Source organism: Pristiophorus japonicus, chromosome 4, assembly GCF_044704955.1.
Source record: "Pristiophorus japonicus isolate sPriJap1 chromosome 4, sPriJap1.hap1, whole genome shotgun sequence".
Lineage (NCBI taxonomy): Eukaryota > Metazoa > Chordata > Chondrichthyes > Pristiophoridae > Pristiophorus > Pristiophorus japonicus.
The window spans coordinates 85,589,489-85,614,753 of record NC_091980.1 but is presented as its reverse complement, the minus strand read 5'-3'; the positions used below and the strand labels follow the sequence as shown (position 1 = coordinate 85,614,753).

At 42.0% G+C, this 25,265-nt stretch overlaps 1 protein-coding gene across 3 annotated transcripts in view; it reads left to right on the top strand.

Moving 5' to 3' along the window:
- The window catches only part of cpeb4b (cytoplasmic polyadenylation element binding protein 4b), a 136,461-nt gene that overhangs the window by 75,835 nt on the left and 35,361 nt on the right, over nt 1-25,265 (top strand). For 2 of the 3 annotated variants that reach the window (XR_011593016.1, XM_070878401.1), the window contains exon 4: nt 2,399-2,422. The exons of the other annotated variant lie outside the window; for it this stretch is intronic. Coding sequence is in view for 1 of the 2 variants with exons in the window: in XM_070878401.1 (XP_070734502.1) it covers nt 2,399-2,422 (24 nt within the window). In the remaining variant the exon portion in view is untranslated. The remainder of the gene's footprint in view (nt 1-2,398; nt 2,423-25,265) is intronic. 3 annotated transcript variants of the gene reach the window in all.

Sequence of the window (25,265 nt, the reverse complement as noted above, 5' to 3'; positions counted from 1 at the left end):
CAAGGGCATCAATATGTTCAAGACTGATTGACTAGTTGGCAGTTTTTAGAGCCTTTCAGATTGATGTTTAAAATAGAATAATGCACAGCATGAATTGGACATACTTGTGCTCTGTTTTTGGGCCAAATTCTGTGGCTAGTAGAGCAGGTCAGAGGCTGAGTATTCTGTGGCTATTGGCTCACCTCCTGACTCCTCTTGTCTCTCCACACCTACAAGGCACAGGGAAGGTGTGGTGGGATACTGTACTCTCCACTTGCCTGAATGGATACAGCTCCAACACTCAAGAAACTTGACACTATCCAGGACAAAGCAGTCAACTTGATCGACACCCCATCCACTGACTTAAATATCCACTCCATCTGCCACCAACTTACTGTGGCTGCATTGTATAATGTTTGCATGATGCACTGCAGCAACTCACCGAGACTTCTTTGGCACCACCTCTCAAACCTCAACCTCCACCAGCAAGAAGGAAAAGAGCAGCAGGTGTATGGGAACAACATCGCTTCCAGGTTTCGCTTCAAGTCACACATCCTGATTTGGACATATATCGATGTTCCTTTGTTGCTGTGCCAAAATCCTTGAACTCCCTACCTAACAACATTGTGGGAACATCTTCACGACACGGACTGCAGCGGTTCATCAACACCTTCGCTGGGCAATTTGCAATGCCCTATCCTAGAATCTTTTTTTAAAAGTACAGTAAATTTTAGCAAATGAATGACTGATTCATGCTGTGTTTTAAGATTTGCTTGCTAGGACTGAGACTTGTGTATCGGTTTAATTCAGATGACACGGTGTGAGAGTTGTGACTTTTACAGCTATTCGACTAATGCACAAGATAAAAATTCACTGGGTTGGGGGTAATATATTAGCATAGATAGAGGATTGGCTAACTAACAGAGAACAGTGAGTTGGGATAAATGGTTCATTCTCTGGTTGGCAACCAGTAACTAGTGGGGTGCCGCAGGGACCAGTGCTGGGACCCTAACTATTTACAATCTATATTAACAACTTGGGAGAAGGGACTGAGTGTAATGTAGCCAAGTTTGCTGACGATTTAAAGATGGGAGGAAAAGCAATGTGTGAGGAGGACACACAAAAATCTGCAAAAGGACATACAGGCTAAGTGAGTGGGCAAAAATTTGGCAGATGGAGTATAATGGAAAGTGTGAGGTCATGCACTTTGGCAGAAATAATCAAAGAGCAAGTTATTATTTAAATGGAGAAAGATTGCAAAGTGCTGCAGTACAGCAGGACCTGGGGGTACTTGTGCATGAAACACAAAAGGGTAGTATGCAGGTACAGCAATTGATCAGGAAGACCAATGGTATCTTGGCCTTTATTGCAAAGGGGATGGAGTATAAAAGCAGGGAAGTCTTACTATACGGTATTGGTGAGGCCACACTTGGCATACTGCGTGCAGTTTTGGTTCCATATTTACGAAAGGATATACTTGCTTTGGAGGCGGTTCAGAGAAGGTTCACTAGGTTGATTCTGGGGATGAGGGGGTTGACTTATGAGGAAAGGTTGAGTAGGTTGCGCCTCTACTCATTGGAAATCAGAAGAATGAGAGGTGATCTTATCGAAACGTATAAGATTATGAGGGGGCTTGACAAGGTGGATGCAGAGAGGATGTTTCCATTGATGGGAGTGACTAGAACTAGAGGGCACGATCTTAGAATAAGGGGCTGTCCATTTAAAACGGAGGTGAAGAGAAATTTCTTCTCAGAGTTGTAAATCTGTGGAATTTGCTGCCTTAGAGCTGTGGAAGCTGGGACATTGAATAAATTTAAGACAGAATTAGACAGTTTCTTAAACGATAAGGGGTTATGGGGAGCAGGCAGGGAAATGGAGCTGAGTCCATGATCAGATCAGCCATGATCTTATTGAATGGCGGAGCAGGCTCGAGGGCCCATATGGCCTACTCCTGCTTCTATTTCTTATGTTCTTATGTACTGTTTCACAGCAACTCAAAACAGCAAGGAAGGATTTGCTGTAGTTAATTGCTCATAAGTCATCTTTTACTTTATCAACTGTATACTTTATCCTGTCTTCCTTTGTCCCTCCCTCTTTATAAACATTTTTTTCAAGAATGGTTGTCTAGTAACTACACACTTGAAGTTGTTGGTAATTTGGCATTATATCCTTACCAACACCAGAATAGAAGGCTGATGTTGGGGGTTTTCAGCATTAACATTAGGTATTTTTTTCACGAAAGTGATAGCCATTTAAATTGCACCCTTTCCTTTGAAGACACAGGATGAAACTAATTTTAATTGTGTGATTCCATGACATTATAAACCAGTTTCTGCATTGCTTTTTCTACATGGGTGTGATAAAGGAAATAAATTTATCTCCTATCATTGAAAAGTGTTTTCTTTCTGTTTACATGCAGCAAGGACATATGGGCGAAGGCGAGGTAAAACTATGAAAAATTACTATAATGTATTCATAGTATAGTACTTCACACTGACTGGCCCAGTAATTTAGTCGTGTTACTTTTTTTATACATAAGTCACAGCACTTCAAATCAAAAAGTAATTCCTTATGTGAAGTACTTTGAGAAGGTTCAACATGAATTGAATTATGTACTGCAAGTATATTTTATTTAGACTTTTATATTCAATTGCATATCATGCTTTCATTGTACAATATAGTATTTCTTTCTAGACCTCTGTTTTTTATCTTTTGAGATCCACAAAGCTTGTTTTCATTAGTCTATTGACTACAGAATGATATTTAATGTGTTGAATTATGATTCAGCTTGATAATGCAAGAGAGGCATTTGAGACACCCTTTCTGATTGGAAAAATAGTTTAAAGCAATCCTTGCTACCCAGTTCCAGCTTGGTTTGTTCAAGAGCCTACTGAGCTACTTCCAATTAGACATTGACAAGTTGCCCTTTTCAGTTTGGTGTAAGCACCAGTTTGTGTGGTTTTAACTAAAAATTTTGGATCCCTATTGGGCATGTTTAACCAAACAATTATAATAGATGGCTTTCACTTGTTTTAATGTTCTAATAAACTGCCCTGTTACTTCATGGATGTTCCTTTTTGTTCTGTGTATTAATGAATCAACTTTCAGTGATATTTTGCAGACAGGCTATCCTCATTAACATTTCACTAACTGTCCCTACTACATGTGGAGCGGTGACCAACATGGTTAAAATATCTCGCCTCTGTGGTTGTTCATCTCCGCATGAAAGCATCTTCTGTCTTTAAAATACTTCATCCTTTGGGGCTGGTTGTTAAAATTGCCATTCTTTGAAATAACTTTGCTTCGATGATAACTTCCTTCATGATCTTTTCTGATGGCTCATTTCACAAAGTAAACTACCCTTGTTAAAAGAACAAAGGCAAAAACCAAGTTGTCCCTTATCTCTGCATGAATAGCCAATATTAGTATTCTGCAAATGTATAATAGTTTATTAAAATCACATGTTTCAACACTTGGAAAATATTTTTCCATTGTATCTGCAACATTGTAAGGAAAATGTAGACCAAATTGAATTGCAGATTTAGATTTTCACTTATGACACACCTGGAGTGCATAAGGGATGGTTTTCTAGACCAATATGTTGAGGAACCAACTAGGGGGGAGGCCATCTTAGACTGGGTGTTGTGTAATGAGAGAGGATTAATTAGCAATCTCATTGTGCGAGGCCCCTTGGGGAAGAGTGACCATAATATGGTGGAATTCTGCATTAGGATGGAGAATGAAACAGTAATTTCAGAGACCATGGTCCAGAACTTAAAGAAGGGTAACTTTGAAGGTATGAGGCGAGAATTGGCTAGGATAGATTGGCGAATGATACTTAGGGGGTTGACTGTGGATGGGCAATGGCAGACATTTAGAGACCGCATGGATGAAGTACAACAATTGTACATTCCTGTCTGGCGTAAAAATAAAAAGGGGAAGGTGGCTCAACCGTGGCTATCTAGGGAAATCAGGGATAGTATTAAAGCCAAGGAAGTGGCATACAAATTGGCCAGAAATAGCAGCGAACCTGGGGACTGGGAGAAATTTAGAACTCAGCAGAGGAGGACAAAGGGTTTGATTAGGACAGGGAAAATGGAGTACGAGAAGAAGCTTGCAGGGAACATTAAGGCGGATTGCAAAAGTTTCTATAGGTATGTAAAGAGAAAAAGGTTGGTGAAGACAAACGTAGGTCCCCTGCAGTCAGAATCAGGGGAAGTCATAACGGGGAACAAAGAAATGGCGGATCAATTGAACAAGTACTTTGGTTCGGTATTCACTAAGGAGGATACAAACAACCTTCCGGATATAAAAGGGGTCAGAGGGTCTAGTAAGGAAGAGGAACTGAGGGAAATCTTTATTAGTCGGGAAATTGTGTTGGGGAAATTGATGGGATTGAAGGCAGATAAATCCCCAGGGCCTGATGGCCTGCATCCTAGAGTACTTAAGGAGGTGGCCTTGGAAATAGCGGATGCATTGACAGTCATTTTCCAACATTCCATTGACTCTGGATCAGTTCCTATGGAGTGGAGGGTAGCCAATGTAACCCCACTTTTTAAAAAAGGAGGGAGAGAGAAAACAGGGAATTATAGACCGGTCAGCCTGACCTCAGTAGTGGGTAAAATGATGGAATCAATTATTAAGGATGTCATAGCAGTGCATCTGGAAAATGGTGACATGATAGGTCCAAGTCAGCATGGATTTGTGAAAGGAAAATCATGCTTGACAAATCTTCTGGAATTTTTTGAGGATGTTTCCAGTAAAGTGGACAAAGGAGAACCAGTTGATGTGGTATATTTGGACTTTCAGAAGGCTTTCGACAAGGTCCCACACAAGAGATTAATGTGCAAAGTTAAAGCACATGGGATTGGGGGTAGTGTGCTGACGTGGATTGAGAACTGGTTGTCAGACAGGAAGCAAAGAGTAGGAGTAAACGGGTACTTTTCAGAATGGCAGGCAGTGACTAGTGGAGTGCCGCAAGGTTCTGTGCTGGGGCCCCAGCTGTTTACATTGTACATTAATGATTTAGACGAGGGGATTAAATGCAGTATCTCCAAATTTGCGGATGATACTAAGTTGGGTGGCAGTGTGAGCTGCGAGGAGGATGCTATTAGGCTGCAGAGTGACTTGGATAGGTTAGGTGAGTGGGCAAATGCATGGCAGATGAAGTATAATGTGGATAAATGTGAGGTTATCCACTTTGGTGGTAAAAACAGAGAGACAGACTATTATCTGAATGGTGACAGATTAGGAAAAGGGAAGGTGCAACGAGACCTGGGTGTCATGGTACATCAGTCATTGAAGGTTGGCATGCAGGTACAGCAGGCGGTTAAGAAAGCAAATGGCATGTTGGCCTTCATAGCGAGGGGATTTGAATACAGGGGCAGGGAGGTGTTGCTACAGTTGTACAGGGCCTTGGTGAGGCCACACCTGGAGTATTGTGTACAGTTTTGGTCTCCTAACTTGAGGAAGGACATTCTTGCTATTGAGGGAGTGCAGCGAAGGTTCACCAGACTGATTCCCGGGATGGCGGGACTGACCTATCAAGAAAGATTGGATCAATTGGGCTTGTATTCACTGGAGTTCAGAAGAATGAGAGGGGACCTCATAGAAACGTTTAAAATTCTGACGGGTTTAGACAGGTTAGATGCAGAAAGAATGTTCCCAATGTTGGGGAAGTCCAGAACCAGGGGTCACAGTCTGAGGATAAGGGGTAAGCCATTTAGGACCGAGATGAGGAGAAACTTCTTCACCCAGAGAGTGGTGAACCTGTGGAATTCTCTACCACAGAAAGTAGTTGAGGCCAATTCACTAAATATATTCAAAAGGGAGTTAGATGAAGTCCTTACTACTCGGGGGATCAAGGGTTATGGCGAGAAAGCAGGAAGGGGGTACTGAAGTTTCATGTTCAGCCATGAACTCATTGAATGGCGGTGCAGGCTAGAAGGGCTGAATGGCCTGCTCCTGCACCTATTTTCTATGTTTCTATGTTTCTATGTAATTATAGATATGTATATATGCTAAGTGACTTTTTCCTCTAATTCACTGTTCAAGCTCATCTGCTACATTGCATGTGATATTATCTTTAAAGGAGCAGGCACTCACTACCTGCAGTATAATTGCCATTGAAAGCACTTTTTCATAACCTGTGAAGTCATTGAAGTGAAATGCAAGAAAATATTTTTTTTTAAATTGCTGACAGCAAGGTATTCATTAATTATCTCCATGCCATTGCAACAACAGCAAAATCAATGGCAAATGAATTTTGCATTCAAAAATTCCTAATGCAGTATATAATTATTCTAGGTGAATTCAGTCATTAATCTTGAATTCTAGGAACAGGTTTTGTGTTGATCTTTAGCAGAAAATAAGGAGTATATGTTTAATCAGCTGTGATGTTCTTGATAAATTTAGGGATTGTCATAATCCTTCTCCCCATTGTCATCAATCAAGAATGCTCAATGATGCAACAGCTGCTGGCAAAAAAAATGCAATAAAATCAATCTCCACGATATATGCTTTTAAAAATGATGCCAAAGAATAAGCAGAAGCTGTAAATTTCATTTCTCGGTTTTAATGACTCGACCATCACTCGTGGTTTGACTTTTTATGAACACCTTTATTTGAAGATGGTAATCAATCCCTGGAATCTATTGATCTTTATAATTCACTGCAATATCCATTATAATTTTTCAAACATCTGAAATAAGACCACTGGCTCACTGCTATTGTTACAGTATTCTGTAGTTTTGGTGCATAAATGGGAATTTCTCTCCTTGTACGGTAAGGAGAATAAGGTTAATTTTTGTATCTGTACAATGAAAATGAACGTGAGCAGTAAGTTCAACTTGATTAAAAGTTTCCAACAGAAGCTGTATTTGCAAGAGAGTAACTAAAATGGCATATCCTAAAAATGCATAACCACTTTATTTTGGCTGTACAGGCCCCGATTCACTTCCCAACACAATCACTGGACCTTCGTATTTGAAACGGAGATGTGAAACATTTTAGAAAAAAGTAGTCACTGAAGCCTCCCCTCTTAAAATTATGGTACATCAAGATATTCGGCATAAGAGAAAAGATAGCCATCCGTGGCTAACTAAAGAAATAAAGGACGGTATCCAATTTAAAAACAAGGGCATACAATGTGGTCAAAACTAGTGGGAGGACAGAAGATTGGCAAGCGTTTAAAAGCCAACAAAGAATGACTAAAAAAATGATTAAGAAAGGGAAGAAAGAGCACAAAATATAAAAACATAGCAAGAGTTTGTATAGGTATATAAAAAGGAAAAGAGTGGCTAAAGTAAATGTTGGTCCTTTAGAGGACGAGATCGGGGAATTAGTAATGGGGAACACATATTTTGTATCAGTCTTTACAGTAGAGGACACTAACAATAACAAGGGGCTATGGGGGGAGGAACTTAACACAATCATAATCACTAAGAAACATAGAAACAGAAAATAGGTGCAGGGGTAGGCCATTTGGCCCTTCGAGCCTGCACCACCATTCAATAAGATTATGGCTGATCATTCCCTCAGTGCCCCTTTTCTGCTTTCTCTACATACCCCTTGATCCCTTTAGTCGTAAGGGCCTTTTGGTAAGGAGGAGGTACTCAGTAAGATAATGGGGCTAAAGGCAGATAAATCCCCTGGACCTGATGGCTTGCATCCTAGGATCTTGAGAGACATAGTGGCAGGGATAGTGGATGCATTGGTTGTAATTTACCAAAATTTCCTGGATTCTGGGGAGGTCCCAGCAGATTGGAAAACTGCAAATGTAACGCCCCTATTTTTAAAAAAAGAGGCGGACAAAAAGCAGGAAACTGTAAATCAGTTAGCCTAATCAACTGGGCTTGTATTCACTGGAGTTCAGAGGAATGAGAGGAGATCTCATAGAAACTTTTAAAATTCTGACGGGTTTAGACAGGTTAGATGCAGGAAGAATGTTCCCAATGTTAGGGAAGTCCAGAACCAGGGGTCACAGTCTAAGGATAAGGGGTAAGCCATTTAGGACCGAGATGAGGAGAAACTTCTTCACCCAGAGAGTGGTGAACCTGTGGAATTCTCTACCACAGAAAGTTGTTGAGGCCAATTCTCTAAATATATTCAAAAAGGAGTTAGATGTAGTCCTTACTACTAGGGGGATCAAGGGGTATGGCGAGAAAGCAGGAATGGGGTACTGAAGTTGCATGTTCAGCCATGAACTCATTGAATGGCGGTGCAGGCTCGAAGGGCCGAATGGCCTACTCCACCTATTTTCTATTTTTCTATGTTTCTATGATGCGCTGCGTGTGATCGCACACCAGCTGCACATTTCGGGAGTGGTATCCTGATATATCCTTATTATACAGTATAAATGCACACGAGGCCCATACTTGATAGAAGATCTTGATAGATATGTTTCTATGTTTCTATGCCTGTGGTTGGGAAAATGTTGGAGTCCATTATTAAAGAAGCAGTAGCAGGACATTTGGAAAAGCAAAATTCGGTCAGGCAGAGTCAGCATGGATTTATGAAGGGGAAGTCATGTTTGACAAATTTGCTAGAATTCTTTGAGGACGTAACGAACAGGGTGGATAAAGGGAAACCAGTGGATGTGGTGTATTTGGACTTCCCGAAGGCATTTGACAAGGTGCCACAAAAAAGGTTACTGCACAAGATAAAAGTTCATGGGGTTGGGGGTAATATATTAGCATGGAAATGGGATTGGCTGACTAGCAGAAAACCGAGAATTGGGATAAATGGTTCATTCTCGGGTTGGCAATCAGTAATCAGTGGGGTGCCGCAGGGATCAGTGCTGGGACCCCAACTATTTACAATCTATATTAATGACTTGGAGGAAGGGACAGAGTGTAACATAGCCAAGTTTACTAGTGATACAAAGATGGGAGGAAAAGCAATGTGTGAGGAGGACACAAAAAATCTGCAAAAGGACATAGACAGGCTAAGTGAGTGGGCAAAAATTTGGCAGATGGAGTATAATGCTGGAAAGTGTGAGGTCATGCACTTTGGCAGGAAAAATCAAAAAGCAAGTTATTATTTAAATGGAGGAAGATTGCAAAGTGCTGCAGTACAGCGGGACCTGGGGGTACTTGTGCATGAAACACAAAAGGTTAGTATGAAGGTACAGCAAGTGATCAGGAAGACCAATGGAATCTTGGCCTTTATTGCAAGGGGGATGGAGTATAAAAGCAGGGAAGTCTTGCTACAGTAGTACAGGGTATTGGTGAGGCCACACCTGGAATACTGCGTGCAGTTTTGGTTTCCATATTTACAAAAGAATATACTTGCTTTGGAGGCAGTTCAGAGAAGATTCACAAGGTTGATTCTGGAGATGAGGGGATTGACTTATGAGGAAAGGTTGAGTAGGTTGGGCCTCTACTCATTGGAATTCAGAAGAATGAGAGGTGATCTTATTGAAACGTATAAGATTATGAGGGGGCTTGACAAGGTGGATGCAGAGCAGATGTTTCCACAGGTGGGGGAGACTGGAACTAGAGAACATAATCTACGAATAAGGGGCTGCCCATTTAAAACTGAGATGAAGAGAAATTTCTTCTCTCCGAAGGTTGCGGGTCTGTGGAATTCGCTGCCTCAGAGAGCTGTGGAAGCTGGGACATTGAATAAATTTAAGACAGAAGTAGACAGTTTCTTAAACAATAAGGGAATAAGGGGTTTGGAGAGCGGGCAGGGAAGTGGAGACCATGATCGGATCAGCCATGATCGTATAAAATGGTGGACCAGGCTCGAGGGGCCGTATGGCCTACTCCTGCTCCTATTTCTTATGTTCTTATGTGCCTCCTTTGTGGGCCCAGATTGCTGTCAAATTTTAAAATTCTACAATGCCTATAGTCAAACAAGTATGTCAATTCAAGGCACGATGGCCAGGAGGAAATGGATGTGAGAAAGTAACCTTTACACAGACCTCCCCAATATGTCTTCCAATTTCTATAATTTCTCTAATTTTATGAGTATGCCCCCTTTTCTGGAATCCCCAGAGGAAATAGTTTCTCTGTCTCTACCCTATCATCCCATATTCATTTTAATGACCTTGATTTGATTACCCCATAACCTTCTACATATGGAAATATAAGCCAAGTTTATACAATCTGCCCTTATAATTCAACCCTTTTAGCTCTAATATTCTGATAAACCTGTGCAGCATCCCATCGGTAGTGGGTAAAATGATGGAATCAATTATTAAGGATGTCATAGCAGTGCATTTGGAAAGAGGTGACATGATAGGTCCAAGTCAGCATGGATTTGTGAAAGGGAAATCATGCTTGACAAATCTTCTGGAATTTTTTGAGGATGTTTCCAGTAGAGTGGACAAGGGAGAACCAGTTGATGTGGTATATTTGGACTTTCAGAAGGCGTTCGACAAGGTCCCACACAAGAGATTGATGTGCAAAGTTAGAGCACATGGGATTGGGGGTAGTGTACTGACATGGATTGAGAACTGGTTGTCAGACAGGAAGCAAAGAGTAGGAGTAAATGGGTACTTTTCAGAATGGCAGGCAGTGACTAGTGGGGTACCGCAAGGTTCTGTGCTGGGGCCCCAGCTGTTTACACTGTACATTAATGATTTAGATGAGGGGATTAAATGTAGTATCTCCAAATTTGCGGATGACACTAAGTTGGGTGGCAGTGTGAGCTGCGAGGAGGATGCTGTGAGGCTGCAGAGCGACTTGGATAGGTTAGGTGAGTGGGCAAATGCATGGCAGATGAAGTATAATGTGGATAAATGTGAGGTTATCCACTTTGGTGGTAAAAACAGAGAGACAGGCTATTATCTGAATGGTGACACATTAGGAAAAGGGGAGGTGCAAAGAGACCTGGGTGTCATGGTACATCAGTCATTGAAGGTTGGCATGCAGGTGCAGCAGGCGGTTAAGAAAGCAAATGGCATGTTGGCCTTCATAGCAAGGGGATTTGAGTACAGGGGCAGGGAGGTGTTGCTACAGTTGTACAGGGCATTGGTGAGGCCACACCTGGAGTATTGTGTACAGTTTTGGTCTCCTAACCTGAGGAAGGACATTCTTGCTATTGAGGGAGTGCAGCGAAGGTTCACCAGACTGATTCCCGGGATGGCGGGACTGACCTATCAAGAAAGACTGGATCAACTGGGCTTGTATTCACTGGAGTTCAGAAGAATGAGAGGGGACCTCATAGAAACATATAAAATTCTGACGGGGTTAGACAGGTTAGATGCAGGAAGAATGTTCCCAATGTTGGGGAAGTCCAGAACCAGGGGTCACAGTCTAAGGATAAGGGGTAAGCCATTTAGGACCGAGATGCGGAGGAACTTCTTCACCCAGAGAGTGGTGAACCTGTGGAATTCTCTACCACAGAAAGTTGTTGAGGCCAATTCACTAAATATATTCAAAAAGGAGTTAGATGAGGTCCTTACTGCTAAGGGGATCAAGGGGTATGGCGAGAAAGCAGGAATGGGGTACTGAAGTTGAATGTTCAGCCATGAACTCATTGAATGGCGGTGCAGGCTAGAAGGGCCGAATGGCCTACTCCTGCACCTATTTTCTATGTTTCTATCTAAATATATATTTTCTGAGATTCGGTACCCAGAACTGAACACAGTATTCTAAATAGAGTCTCGATTCTGGAAAGGTCCCAGCGGATTAGAAAACCGTAAATGTAACGCCTCTATTCAAGAACAGAGGAAGACAGAAAGAAGGAAACTATAGGCCAGTTAACCTGTCATTGGGAAAATGCTGGAATCCATTATAAAGGAAGTAGTAGCAGAACATTTATAAAATCATAATACAATCGAGCAAAGTCAATATGGTTTTGTGAAAGGGAAATTGTGTTTGACAAATTTATTAGAGTTCTTTGAGGATATAATGAACCAATAGATGTAATGCATTTGGATTTCCAAAATGCATTCGATAAGGTGCCACATAAAAGGTTACTACACAAGAAAAGAGCTCATTGTGTTGGGGGTAATATATTAGCATAGATGGAGGATTGACTAACTAACAGAAAACAGAGAGTCGGGATAAATGCGTAATTTTCAGGTTGACAAAGTGGGGTGCCACAAGGGTCAAGGCTGGGGCCTCAACTATTTACAATCTATATTAATGACTTGGATGAAGGGACCAAGTGTAATGTAGACAAATTTGCTGACGATACAAAGATAGGTTGAAAAGCAAGTTGTGAGGAGGACACAGTCTGCATAGGGATATAGATAGGTTAAGTGAGTGGGCAAAAATGTGGCAGATGGAGTATAATGTGGGAAGAAGAGAAAAGCCAAATATTATTCAAATGGAGAGAGACTACAGAATGCAGCGGTACAGAGGGATCGTACATGAAACACAAAAAGTTAGCATGCAGGTACAGCAAGTAATTAGGAAGACAAATGCAAAACCCAAAGATGTTCTATAAATATATTAAGAGCAAGATGGGATAACTAAAGAAAGGGTAAGGCCTATTCGAGACCATGAGGGTAATCTGTGTGTGGGGGCGGAAGATGTTGTTACGGTTCTTAATAAATACTTTGCATTTGTTTTCACAAAGGAAAGGGGCAATGCAGATACTGCTATCGAGGAGGAGTGTGAAATTATGGATGAAATAAGCATAGTGAGAGGAGGTATTAAGGGATTTAGCAGCTTTGAAAGTGGATAAGTCCCTAGGCCCTGATGAAATGCATCCCAGGCTGTTGAGCGTAGCAAAAAAGGAAATGGCAGAGGCCTTGACCATCATTTTCCAGTCCTCTTTGGATTCAGGCATGATGCCGGAGGACTGCTAATGCGGTACCCTTGTTTACTCCAAATCCCCTGGGAGGACAGACGCACCAACGTTGGCGTCCTCGTCCAGGCCAACATCCCCAGCATTGAAGCACTGACCACACGATCAGCTCCGCTGGGCAGGCCATATAGTTCGCGTGCCAGACACAAGATTTCCAAAGCAAGAGCTCTACTCTGAACTTGCCCACGGCAAACGAGCCAAAGGTGGGCAGCGGAAACGTTACAAGGACACCCTCAAAGCCTCCCTGATAAAGTGCAACATCCCCACTGATACCTGGGAGTCCCTGGCCAAAGACTGCCCTAAGTGGAGGAAGTCTACTCGGGAGGGCGCTGAGCTCCTCGAGTCTAGTCACCGAGAGCATTCAGAAATCAAGTGCAGGCAGCGGAAGGAGCATGCGGCAAACCAGACTCCCCGCCCATCCTTTCCTTCAACCACTATCTGTCCCACCTGTGACAGAGACTGCGGTTCTCATATTGGACTGTACAGCCACCGAAGAACTCACGCTAAGAGTGGAAATAAGTCTTCCTCGATTCCGAGGGACTGCCTATTTGATGTTGACCTTTGTTAAAGAAGGGAGAAAGGAATAGACCGAGCAATTATAGGCCTGACAGCCTAACCTCAGTGGTGGGAAAATTATTGGAAAAAATCCTAAAGGACAGGATAAATCTACATTTAGAAAGGCAAGAATTAATCAGGGACAGTCAGCACAGATTTGTTAAGGGAAGATCGTGTTTGACCAACCTGATTTAATTTTCCGAAGAGGTAACCAGGAGGGTCGATGAGGGTAGTGCATACGATGTAATGTATATGGACTTTAGTAAAGCTTTTGATAAAATCCCACATGGCAGACTGGCCTTGAAGGTAAAAGCCCATGGGATCCAGGGCAAAGTGGCAAGTTGGATTCAAAATTGGCTTAGAAGTAGGAAACAAAGGGTAATGGTTGATGGATGCTTTTGTGACTTGAAGGCTGTTTCCAGTGGGGTTCCGCAGGGCTCAGTACTGGGTCTCTTTTTGTGGTACACATCAATGATCTAGATTTGAATAGAGCAAGTATGATTGAGAAGTTTGCAGATGACACTAAAATTTGCTGTATGGTTGATAATGAAGAGGAAAGTCATGGACTGCAGGAGGATATCAATCTACTGGTCAGGTGGACAGCACAGTGGCAAATAGAATTTAATTTGGAGAAGTGTGAGGTAATGCACTTGGGGAGGGCTAATAAGGAAAGGGTATACACATTAAATGGTAGGCCACAGGAGTGTACATGAACAAAGGGACCTTAAAGTGCTTGTCCACAGATCCCTGAAAATAGCAGGCCAGGTGGATAAGGTGGTTAAGAAGGCATATGGTATGCTTGCCTTTATTGACCGAGGCATAGAATACAAGAGCAGGGAGGTTATGCTTAAATTGTATAATAAACTGGTTAAGCCATAGTTTGAATACTGCGTGCAGTTCTGGTCGCCGTATTATAGGAAGGACATGATTGAACTGGAGAGGGTGCAGAGGAGCTTTACGAGGATGCTGGCTGAAATGGAGAATCTATGGGGAGAGATTGGATAGGTTGGGTTTGTTCTCCTTGGAACAGAGGAGGCTGAGAGGAGACCTCATTGAGGTGTATAACATTTTGAAGGGCCTGGACATAATGGATAGCAAGGGCCTATTTCCCTCAGAGGAGGGGTCAAATTCGAGGGGGCATAGGTTTAAGGTGGATGGTAGAAGGTTTAGAGGGGATTTGAGGGGAAGCTTCTTCACGCAGAGGGTTGTGGTGTCCGGAACTCACTGCCTAGAAATGTGGTAGAGGCAGAAACCCTCACCACATTTAAAAGGTGCTTGGATGGGCACTTGAAGTGCCGTAACCTGCAGGGTTACAGACCTAGAGCTGGAAAGTGGGATTAGACTGGATAACCTCTTGTTGGCTGGCACAGATACAATGGTAAGTACTTCAGGGAATCTAATGGTCCGAGTGCTCTCCTGGACTAGTTTCGATCGCCTGGATGGGTCGACGAGGAATTTTCCCAGTGTTTTTTCTCCCAATTGGCCAGGGTTTTTATCTTTTTTTGCCTCTCCCAGATCGCATAGCTCCGGGTAGGGTGGAGTGTAAAATGTTGCGATACATGGGGTATCACAGTTGTGTGGGGTGGACTGGTTGGGCTGGATGCTCTTTACCTGTCCACCATTGTTCATATGTAACCTTCAGGGCTGCTGACTGAGGGCCGTGTGGCTCTTTATCGGCCGGAGCGGACACGATGGGCCGAAATAGTTTCCTTCTGTGCTGTAGATTTCTATGTTTCTATGAATACAAGAACATAAGAATTAGGAACAGGAGTAGGCCATTCGGGCCCTCGAGCCTGCTCTGGCATTCAATGAGATTGTGGTTGATCTTCTACCTCAACTCCACTTTCCTGCACTATCCCCATATTCCTTGATTCCCTTCATGTCCAAAAATCTATCGAACTCCATCTTGAATATACTCAAAGACTGAGTCTCCACAACCCTCTGCGGTAGAGAATTCCAGAGATTCACCACCCTCTGGGCTCAAATTTCCCCAACCCCTTTTTCTGGCGCCCTCACCCGAGGTGCGGCACTTTTATCTGCCTGCAAGCGCGCCGGAAATCTTCCTCACGATTCTGGCCGCTTCCCAGGTCTCGGCACTGAAAACAGTGTCGGGACCTCTGCACATGGGTGCTAGAGTCTGCGCGCATGTGCAGTAACTCCTGGCAGGCTGAATCTGTGAGTGTGAGAGGGGCCCGAAGTACGCTGTCCCTAGCCCTGGCCGAATGGGCTCCCTCATCGGCGGCCCGCTGCGTTCCCTAAGGTAGGATTATTATTTTTTATTATTTACTGATTGATTGATTGCTTATTACTTTGGTCTTGGTGCTTTAGTTGCAGGGTTCCTTCTTTGTTTTTATTAATTAATTGCTTATTACTTGTTGTGCTTTGTTTAGTGCTTGGTGCAAAAATACTGCTTTGTTTAGTGCTTGGTGCTTTAAATGTATTTATGCTTTTTTAATGCTGTTGTGAAAGTGTTTAGTGCTTTGCAAGGTCCCCTCCCCACCTCCCCCCCCCCCCCCCCCATCTCTGGCTGACTGCGCTGATTTCTTAAGTCACCGCAAGGTTTTTTTGAACGTACAAGAGTTCCCACTTATGCTGGCCTAAGTTAGTTTGGAGTAACTTTTAGCTGGCTAAACTTGCTTAAATGCCAAAACAGACGTAAGTGGCTGGTAATGCCCCCTTTTGAAAAAAAAACTAATCTTAAAAAAAAACTAACTAACTCACTTACACGGCGCAAATTAAATGGCCAGAATTGCAACTAAAAAGATACTCCAGAAAAATCAAGTTGCTCAAAAAAAAACAGAGCAACCCCTGGGGAAATTTGGGCCCTCTGAGTGAAGAATTTTCTCCTCATCTCAGTCCTAAATGGCCGACCCCGTATTCTGAGACTGTGACCCCTGGTTCTAGACTTCCCAGCCAGAGAAAACATCCTCCCTGCAGCTACCCTGTCAAGGCCTGTAAGAATTTTGTATGTTTCAATGAGATCACCTCTTGTTCTTCTAAACTCTAGAGAATATAGGCCAAGTCTACTCAATGTTAGCCTTTATTGCAAGGGGAATGGAGTATAAAAGTAGGAAGTCTTGCTACAACTGTACAGGGCGTTGGTGAGACCACACCTAGAGTACAGCATAAGGTTTTGATCTCCTTATTTAAGGAAAGATATACTTGCATTGGAGGCAGTTCGGAGAAGGTTCACTAGGTTGATTCTGGGTTGAAGGGGTTGTCTTATGAGGAAAGGTTGAGCAGGTTGGGCCTGTACTCATTGGAGTTTAGAAGAATGAGAGGTGATACGATTCTGAGGGGGCTTGACAGGGTAGATGCTGAGAGAATGTTTCCCCTTGGGGAATCGAGAACTAGGAGGCATAGTTTCAGAATAAGGAGTCGCCCATTTAAGACAGAGAGAGAAGAAATTCCTCTTCATGAGGGTCGTGAATCTTTGGAATTCTCAACCCCAAAGAGCTGTGGAAGCTGAGTCTTTGCATATATTCAAGGCTGAGATAGACAAATTCTTGTACTGTAGGGAAGTCGAGGGTTATGGGGAACAGGCAGGAAAGTGGAGTTGAGGCCAAGATCAGATCAACCATGATCATATTGAATGTTTCTATGATCTTATTGAATAGCGCAGCAGGCTCAAGGGGCCGTATGGCCTGCTCCTGCTCCTATTTCTTATGTTCTTATGCCTGACTCATGTTCTATACAACTAAAGTATCTCTTCCTCACATTTGTATTCTGGCCTCCTTCAGATAAAGGCCAACATTCCATTAGCCAGTGAATAAAGTAATCAAGCAATCTAGTGGAATGTTGGTCCTTATCTTAAGGGGGGATAGAATACAAAGAGCTGGAAGTTGAGCTTCAATTGGTCAACACCATCTGAAGTATTGTTCACTTTTAAGTACCCAACCTCGGGAAGGATATATTGGTTGGGGAACCAAGGGTCTCGTGAGGGTGAGGAACTTAATGTAATTAATATAAATGGAGAAAAAGTGCTAGAGAAACTAATGGGACTACAAGCCGACAAATCTGGACCTGAGGGCCTACATCCTCGGGTACTAAAAGAGGTGGCTGCAGAAATAGTGGATGCATTGGTTTAGATCTTTCAAAATTCCTGAGATTCTTGGATGGTCCCAGCAGATTGAAAGCTAGCAAATGTAACACCACTATTCAAGAAAGGAGGGAGAGAGAAAACAGGAAACTACAGACCAGTTAGCCTGACATCAGTCGTCGGAAAAATGCTGGAATCCATTGTTAAGAAAGTGGTATCAGAGCACTTAGATAATCCATAACATGATTAGGCAGAGTCAACATGGTTTTATGAAAGTGAAATCGTGTTTGACAAATTTATTAGAGTTACATCCTCAAAAAAACTATCAGGGTAGATAACGGGAAACCAGTGGATGTAGTATATTTGGATTTCTAAAAAGCATTTGATAAGGTGCCTCAAAAGGTTATTACACAAGATACGGGCTCATGGAATTGGAGGTAATGCATTAGCATGGGTAGAGGATTGGTTAATGGACAGAAAACAGAGGGTAGCGATAAATGTTTTTTTTTCAGATTGGCAGGTTGTAACTACTATGGTGCCGCAAGGATCAGTGCTGGGGTCTCCGCTGTTTACAATCTATATTAATGATCTAGATGAAGGGACCGAGTGTAATGTATCCGACGATACAAAGCTAGGTGGGACAGTAAGCTATGAAGAGAACACAAAGCGTTTGCAAAGGGATATAGATGGACTAAGTGAATGGGCAGTAAGGTGGCTGATGGAGTATAATGTAGGGAATTATGAAGTTATTCACTGGTAGGAAGAATAGAAAAACTGAATATTTTTTACATGGTGAGAAACTTAAATGTTGATGATCAGAGAGATTTGGGTGTCCTTGTGCAAGAAACACAGACAGCTAGCATGCAGGTACAGCAAGCAATAAGAAAGGCTAATGGCATGTTGTCCTTTATTGCAAGGGAGTTTGGGTGTAAGAGTAAGGAAGTCTGGCTACAATTGTACAGGGCCTTGATAAGACCACACCTGGAGTACTGTGCACAGTTTTGGTCTCCTTATCTAAGGAAGGATATACTTGCCTTGGAGGCGGTACAACGGAGGTTCACTAGATTAATTCCTGGGATGAGAGGGCTGTCTTATAATGAGAGATTGTGTAGAATGGGCCTATACTCTCTGGAGTTTAGAAGAATGAAAGGTGATCTTATTGAACCATATACAATTCTGAAGGGGATTGGCAGGGTAGATGCTGAGAGGTTGTTTTCCCTGGCTGGAGTGTCTAGAACTAGGGGGCACAGTCTCAGGATAAGGGGTAGCCATTTAAGAGAGTTGAGGAGGAATTTCTTCACTCAGAGGGTTGTGAATCTTGAATTCTCGGCTCCAGAGGGCTGTGGATGTTGAGTCTCTGAATATATTCAAGGCTGAGATAGATAGATTTTTGGAGTCTAGGGGAATCAAGGGATATGGAGATTGGGCGGGAAAGTGGAGTTGACGATCAGCCATGATCTCATTGAATGGTGGAGTGGGCTCGAGGGGCCGTAGGGCCTATTCCTGCTTCTATTTCTTATGTTCTTACGTCATCGTACAGTGCAGATTCCCCAGAATTATACCAGGGCTTATAGAGTTAAGTTATGAGGGCAGGTTATATAAACTTGCCTTGTATTTCTTTTGAGTTTAGAAGGTTGTAGGATGATCTAATTGAGGTGTTTAAAATGACAAAGGGATTTGGTAGTTTCTCTCTCTACTTTTATTTCCTCTGGTGGGGAAATCCAGAACCCGGGGGCACAATCTTAAAATTTGAGCTAGGCTGTTTACGAGTGCAATGAGGAAGCACTTTCAGCCAAAGGTTAGAGGCAATCTGAAATTCCTTCCCCTAGAAGGCTGAGATTGACATTTGTTTTTAAGTAAGGATATCAAAAGATATAGATAAAAGGAGGGTAAATGAATTTGAGGTATAGATCAATCTGATCTAATTTAATGGTAGAACAGGCTTGAGGGGTTGAATGGCCGATTGTGGTTAAGGCTGTTTCAGCGCAGTGGTAGGGGTGGCAACCTGTGAAGAAATTCAACCAAGCAGTTGGAGGACAGATGGGTATGGATTTGGGAGAGGAAAAAGAAGTTAGAAGAATGTGGGGATCAAAAGCTGTTTTTTTGAGGCAGGGAGTAATGATGGTGGTTTTGAAATGGATGAAGACAGTATCTGAAAAGAGGGAACTCTAAGATGCACTGCAGCAACTCGCCATGGCTTCTTCGGCAGCAGCTCCCAAACCCATGATGTCTACTACCTAGAAGGACAAGGGCAGCAGGCGCATGGGAGTACCATCACCTGCAAGTTCCCCTCCAAGTTGCACACTATCCTGACTTGGAAACATATCAGCATTCCTTCATTGTTGCTGGGTCAAAATCCTGGAACTTCCCCCCCCCCCCCCCCCCCCCCCCCCCCAAAACAGTACTGTGGGAGTACCTTCACCACAAGGACTATAGCGGTTCAAAAAGGTGGCTCATCACCGCCTTCTCCAGAACAATTAGGGTTGGGCAATAAATACTTGCCTTGCCAGCGACGCCTACATCCCAGAACGAATAAAAAATTTTTTACAATCAGCTGCTAAGGTGGGGTAAGAAGGGAAGATGGTGATCAAGGGAGCAGGAGGTGGGTCTTATGGAGAGAAGAGGGTAAAGGGGAGATGGGAGAGTAAGATGTGGACTTAAGACTGGGGGAAGTTTGACTTGGAGAGCAAGGAGACTGGGGGAAGCAGCAGAGCCAGCTGAATGGATGATCTCATCATCGTGACAAAGAAATAGATGAACGTCGCACTTGTAGAGAGTAGAGGAGCTGGGAAGAGAGGTTTAAGGCGACAGTTGGTAATAGAAAAGAAGTGGTGGGTTATCTTTCCTCTCCAGGTAATTCTGGAGTAGTGGGTGGTTTTGGCAGAGGAGAGTGCGGCCCGAAAGCACTTGATGCATTTCAGCCAAATGTGATGATGGAGGGCTGAACCAGTTTTGTGCAATGAATACTTACATCTGCTCCCCTTACTCGGTATTCTCCTTGTCCATCTTAGCAAATTGGCAAGGTTACTTGGGGGTTGCAACTGTGTGAAAGAAAGGCTTTGTATAATATGAAAGCATCCTAATATTAAAAATAAAGTTTATAATATAAATAATCTATTGGACACTGTGATATTAATTGGGAACCCCATTCTACATTTTTTTGGGTACTAATATTTGGTAACTTCAACTCTTGAAGTTTGCACAAGTCCCAATAATTCAGATTAACCAACAGCAATATTTCCTGAAGATAATACAGCCTTTTCTGATTTCATTTAATTTATCCTGATGTTTCCAGATAGCAAAGAAATAGTGCTACCCGAGCTGCTTTCAAATTGAGAAGTGTCTTGGGGAAAATGTACTGGCCCAGAAATTCCTCTGGGGGTCTTCCCGCGGGCAATTGCCTCCTCGCTGGATATTTTTTACGAATTTACCTGGTGGTCTAGGAGGCACCCTGATTTCCGATGGGGAGGCCTTCTCCTCCCGCGCTGCGAAGCACGCTCCCGTGGAGAGGGTCCCGACGCAGAAGATGCAGTCATGTGTGACTGCTCAGCCAATCAGGTAAGTATTTCACAGGTTCCCATTAAAAGCACTGAGACTCGCGTATCTGAGTTGTCAGTGCTATTAATGGATGTAAAAGCAATCACACAAAATAATAAATAAAAAACAGACCACACATATTTAAAATTAATTGAAATTAAAGTTATTATGTCTTATAAAAATAAAATATATTCCCGATTTTTTAAAAAAGTTTTTTTATTTATGGTTAAAAATAAACTTACTATAGTGGGGAGGGTTTTTAACAATAAACTATGTGTTTTTAATTTTATTTTACAATTCTTTTTGTGTGTTTTAAAACACTTGCGTCTGTAAAAGTAGGCTATGCGCCTGCTTTTTCAGGCGCAAGATTTTTGAGGACATTTGCTGGGCAAGATATGGGTAAATAGCCCAATCTTGCCCGTACAAATGTCCTCTCTCCCAATCTGGCATCCTCACTCCAGCTTGACAGATCGGAAAAGCTGGTTTTTAATGGGCCCGGGACATCAGAAATTCTGCCCCGCTCTTTTCTTTCTTCCCCCTCCCCCCCCACTGCCCCCACAAAAGGAATTGAATGTCCCAGGCAAGAGGACAACTAATGTTAGAAACTATGTTAATTATCTTGGTTGTCTTGTAGCAAAGAGACAGATCCTGTCTTGAATGGAAAAATGTTTTGAAAGGCCAAAAAGTTCATTATGGTTAAGTATTAATAAACAAATTGATAAGTGATAGAATTGTTCAGCGCTTTCACTGTCAAAACTATTCTCAGGAGAATTTTGCCAAGAAGAAAATGCGGTACATTAATTTTAAGCAGATATGGTTATGTTTGGACCCGTTTTGTGCATCCCACAAGGATTTGAACTATATAAAGACAGTCCCATAATAGATTTGAATCCCTCGGCTATAATTTCCTCTAGGTCTAAATCATTGCAGTTGTATTCAGCAGCTATGAGCTTTAAGAATATTGTATTCTGTTGTTAAAGCCTATAAGCCACTTCTATTTCAAGGCATTAAGATTATGAAGTAAGATTCCTATTCAAAGCTTTTTCAAAAAGTCATCTAAAAACAATAACTTTCACATAGAACCGTTAATATACAAAAATATCCCAAGGTGCTTCACAAAAGATGAACCAAAAAAGAGATTAGAAGCATTGACCAAATGTGTGGTTTAAGGAGGAGAGGGAGTTGACGAGCACATGGTTTTGCGGAGGGCTGTTTTTATTAGAACAGGGGAGATTATTGGGTGGTTTGATAGAGGTGTATAAAATAACGGAGATGGGACAGAATAGATAGAAGCAGACTGTTTCCAGCAGATGAGATGTCTAAAATGAGGACATAAAAGATTAAATGTAAATTTTAGGACAGAGAGCAGGAGATATTTTTTACCGAGGGTTGTGAGACTGGAATGCACTACTGGAGTTAGTGATTAAAACAGAAATCAGGTAAACATTTGCGATAAAAGGTTGAACAAAAGGGAATAAAGGTATATGGGAACAAGGTGGGCACATGGGATCAGGACTACTGCTCCTGTAGAGGATAAATGCCAATAAGGACAGGTTGGGCTAAACGCCTTTTTTAATGTTGTACTTCCTGTGTAATTCTAGGTAATATGTAATGTAATTCCAGAGGGTGGGACCTACGCAGCTGAAGGTACAGCTGCTAATTGTGGAGTATAATGGAAGGGAGGAGGTATGCACAAGAGGTCAAAGTAAGAGGAACAGAGTGCGGTGATTGCAGGTTTGCAGAGCTGGAGGAAGATACAGAAATAGGGTGGGGCAAGGCCATGGAAGGATTTAAACAGTAGGTTGAGAATTTTAAACCAATGTAGGTCAGCAAGGATGAGGGTGATGGACAAGTGGAACTTTTTGATGTATAGGATACAGACAGCAGAATTTTGGTTTAGCTGAACTTTATGAAGACTGGAAAATGGGAGGCGGGCCAGCAAAGTATTTGAGTAATAACGTCTGGAGGTGATGAAGGGATGTCTGAGGGTTTCAGTGCCAGATGGCTGAGGTACTGGCAACAGGTGATGTTACATTAGGCAGTCTTAATGATGGAGTGAACATGGAGTCTGAGGCTCAGCTTAACCCAAAAGAAGATTACCAGGTTGCAAACCATCTGGCTCAGCCTCAGTGGCCATATTGCATACTTTCAAGCCCCAAAGAAAAGTAAATAAATACATTTTTTGAAAAACAAAGACATGGGAACAAGGTGGGCACGTGGGATCAGGACTACTGCTCCTGTAGAGGATAAATGCCAACATCTGTAATGATTTATGCAAATAATATTATCATCATCATCATAGGCAATCCCTCAAAATACTATTAAGCCCTGTCCTCAAAGATTTATTGAAGTTCAGTCAAATTTGGGTAACTAACACAGCACCAATTTTACATATCCACGTTATTTGAGTTATTCATGAATGTATGTAAACTTAAGTCAGTATGGTACTGTAGTGGCTATAGTACTGGACTAATAACCCAGATGTTCTGAGTACAATATGGGCATTTTTTTTAATTCATAGAATCCATTTTTTAAATTTCCTACAGCAAAATTGAAGTATTTCTGAATTTAAATCTGAACATGTTGTGGTAAAATTTTGTAAAACTGAAGATGGAATTGTCTAAACTATTCTTGAAGTTTTTTCTTGCTTATAGTGACTGCCATTAAATCATTTTGGGGGGCATGGGAGAGAAGGGAAAATGAAAGAGATGCACGTTCACAAATGATCTGTAGTGTAGTAGTTATGGTACTCAATTAGCAACTCTAAAATCCTGAGTTTAAATTCCCACCACAATAAATTCAAGGGGCTACACCACCATCTATTCGGGGTTAGTAAATGTGATCTTGTCAGCATGTCCCACAACCTGAAGATTTTTTAAAATTAGTAAATATAATAGTGTGTTGTGTACAGCCTTGAATCCTAAACAAGTAAAAAATGATCAAAACCTAAACTGAGTATTGCAGTTCATCCCTATTTTACCAACCTATAATGGCAATATGACCAAACTAATTTCAACTGATTATCTGCATCAAGCTTTTCCCTAGCATTAAGAAAGTGTGAGACCTTTTTTTTTAAAAAAAAAATTATCTTCAAGAAATTTTCAGCTTCAAATAGAAATCTTTAGGGACTTCAAAAATATCTTCACAATATAGAATCAGAGAATGATTCAGCACAGAAGGAGGCCATTTGACCCATTGTGCCTGTGCCGGCTCTTCGGTAGAGCTATCCAATTAGTTCCACTCCCCTGCTCGTTCCCCTTAGACCTGTAAATCTTTTCCCTTCAAGTATTTATCCAATTCTCTCTTGAATGTTACTGTTGCATCTGCTTCCACACCCTTTCAGGCAGTGCATTCCAGATCACAATAACTCGCTGTTTAATAAATTGTTTCCTAATGTCGTCTCTGGTTCTTTTGCCAATCACCTTAAATCCGTGTCCTCTGGTTGCCCATCCTTCTGCTACTTGAAACAGATTCTCCTTATTTACTCTTATCAAAGCCATTCATGATTTTGAACAGCTCTATCAAATCTCCTCTTAACCTTCTCTGCTCTAAGTAGAACAATCCCAGCTCCTCCAGTCTCTCCACATAACTGAAATCCCTCATCCCTAGTACCATACTAGTAAATCTCATCTGCACCCTCTCCAAGGCCTTGACATCCTTACTTAAAGTGTGGTGCCCAGAATTGAACACACTACTCTAGTTGAGGCCTAACCAGTCTTTTATAAAAGTTTAGCATAAGTTCCTTGCTTTTGTACTTTATTCCTCTATTAATAAAGCCAAAGATCCCATATGCTTTTTAGCAATCTTCTTAACAGTCAAAGATTTGTGTACAAACATTCCCCCAGGTTTCTCTCTTCCTGCAACCCCTTTAAAATTATACCATTTAGTTCACATTGCTTTTTCTCATTCTTTCTACGAAAATGTATCACTTCACACTTCTCTGTGTTAAATTTCATCTGCCACGTATCTTCCCAGTTCACCAGTCAATCTATATCCTCCTGAAGTATTTTACTATCCTTCTTATTGTTTACTACATTTCCAAGTTTTGTATCATCTGCAAACTTTGAAATTATTGCCTGTATACCCAAGTCCAGGTCATATCAAAAACAGTGGTCCTAATACCGACAACTGTACATTTCCCTCCAGTCTAAAAAAACAACTATTCACCACTGCTCTCTGCTTTCTGTCCCTTAGCCAATTTTGTATCCAAGCACTGTTTCTTTAATCCCGTGGCTTTACTTTCGCGAACAAGTCTATTATGTGGTACAGTACTTTGTCAAACGCCTTTTGAATGTCCATAAACACATCAACCGCACTACCCTCATCAACATTCTCTATTATTTCATCAAAGTTACTCGATCAACTTTGTCAAATCCATGCTGACTTTCATTTA